This window comes from Mesitornis unicolor, unplaced genomic scaffold, assembly GCF_000695765.1.
Source record: "Mesitornis unicolor isolate BGI_N332 unplaced genomic scaffold, ASM69576v1 scaffold27477, whole genome shotgun sequence".
Lineage (NCBI taxonomy): Eukaryota > Metazoa > Chordata > Aves > Mesitornithiformes > Mesitornithidae > Mesitornis > Mesitornis unicolor.
The window spans coordinates 6,022-7,364 of NW_010194744.1; the positions used below are offsets into that span (position 1 = coordinate 6,022).

Consider the following 1,343-nt stretch of genomic DNA (forward strand, 5'->3'; position numbering starts at 1 on the left):
AGCGGCTCCAGCAGGGAGCGGGGCCATTGCCTTAGGAAGCCTTTCCCAGCGGGACTGGGAGTTGCAGGCAGTTCGGTCAGAGCCCTGCCAGGCAGCGCAGCACGCGGTGTTACACATGCAGACCACAGGGAGTGGGAGTCAGGGCACGGCATGCAGCGGGGACACCTCCCCAGCCACGGGGGCAGAGATCTGTAGAAGTAACCTGGACAACACAGCGCCACTGATTCTCCAACTAGGGAAATCACAGCAACCCAAGCAAGCTGTGGCGGTCTATAGCCTGCTGAAGCACACCAGCCAGCTCATATTTACATGGAAGTCATGTCATTCAGGGCGTGGTCCAGCTCCTCACTAATTGCTTTGTACTTCAGTTTCTGGGCATAGAGCTCATCTAGAAGAGGTTCAGGAGGAGAACAAAAGGGAAACCGTGAGGGAAGGCAGAGGAGTTCTTCCAACACCCTGGGGCAGGAAAAGCAGCGTGGGGTTCACGAACAGAAGAAAATGGAGTTAGATGTGGAGCCACCGTACGCGTTCCTGGCAATGAACGGGGTGTTCGATGGCCTGAGGACAGCGTGACCAGACAGCGCCTTCCAGGACTGCAACAGCTCCCAGGGGAGCAGAGCCAAGAGCCAAACCACACCAGCGTGTGAGGACAGGCTGCCCAGCCGTGTCAGTGCGGGGAAGGGCAGCTCCATCCCCCTGGGAGGAGATTGCTACACGCAGATCAACGGGGTGCTTTGTTCTCACCTTCAGCCTCGGTACAAAAACCTGCCTGGGTGAGGTCAGCCACATAATTGGGCATCAGAGGGAATTCCCGTTCTGAATTCACAGGCAGGTGAGCCCAGAACAGCCACACCTGCTCCCCATCAGATAAAGGAGCAGGCAGCGCATCACCCGCCCTGGGGAGGAGGCAGCCCCGGAGCTCGCCCTGCTGCACTCCCAGCACTGTGGGGCTGGCACAGGCCGCAGCACAGCTGGAAACGCCGTGAACGGCTTCGCAGAGCCCACAGAACTTCGTCAGCTGTCATTAACTGGGTCACTTCAGCAGCGAGGCTGGAGACTGGAGCCAAATCTCCATCGCCGCGTTTCAAGAGGAGCACGCAGGGATTTGGAGGAGTTTCTGCAGTTCCCAATAACAGCTTGCCCTGGATCATGAGGTGGCTCGGATTGCTGCTTGGCTGCAGCTCCGGAACAGCTCAGCTGACACCATTGCTATTTCGAGATTAAAACCCTCCCGAGTGACTCCAGACAGGGGATGTGGCTTGGAGTCTCCAGGACCCAGCACTACAGAGCCACGAAGGCACACGCCGTGGCAAAGGCCAGAGGCCTGCAGTTCTGGTTTGCCA

General features: G+C 58.4%; 1 protein-coding gene across 1 annotated transcript in view; it reads right to left on the bottom strand.

Moving 5' to 3' along the window:
* Nucleotides 1-305: 305 nt before the first annotated feature.
* Nucleotides 306-1,343, bottom strand: part of LOC104543327 (tropomyosin alpha-3 chain-like) — a gene marked incomplete at its 5' end in the record, with an annotated part of 3,961 nt that continues 2,923 nt past the window's right edge. The window contains one exon of the mRNA XM_010187911.1: nt 306-388. Within this exon, the coding sequence (XP_010186213.1) occupies nt 306-388 (83 nt within the window). The remainder of the gene's footprint in view (nt 389-1,343) is intronic.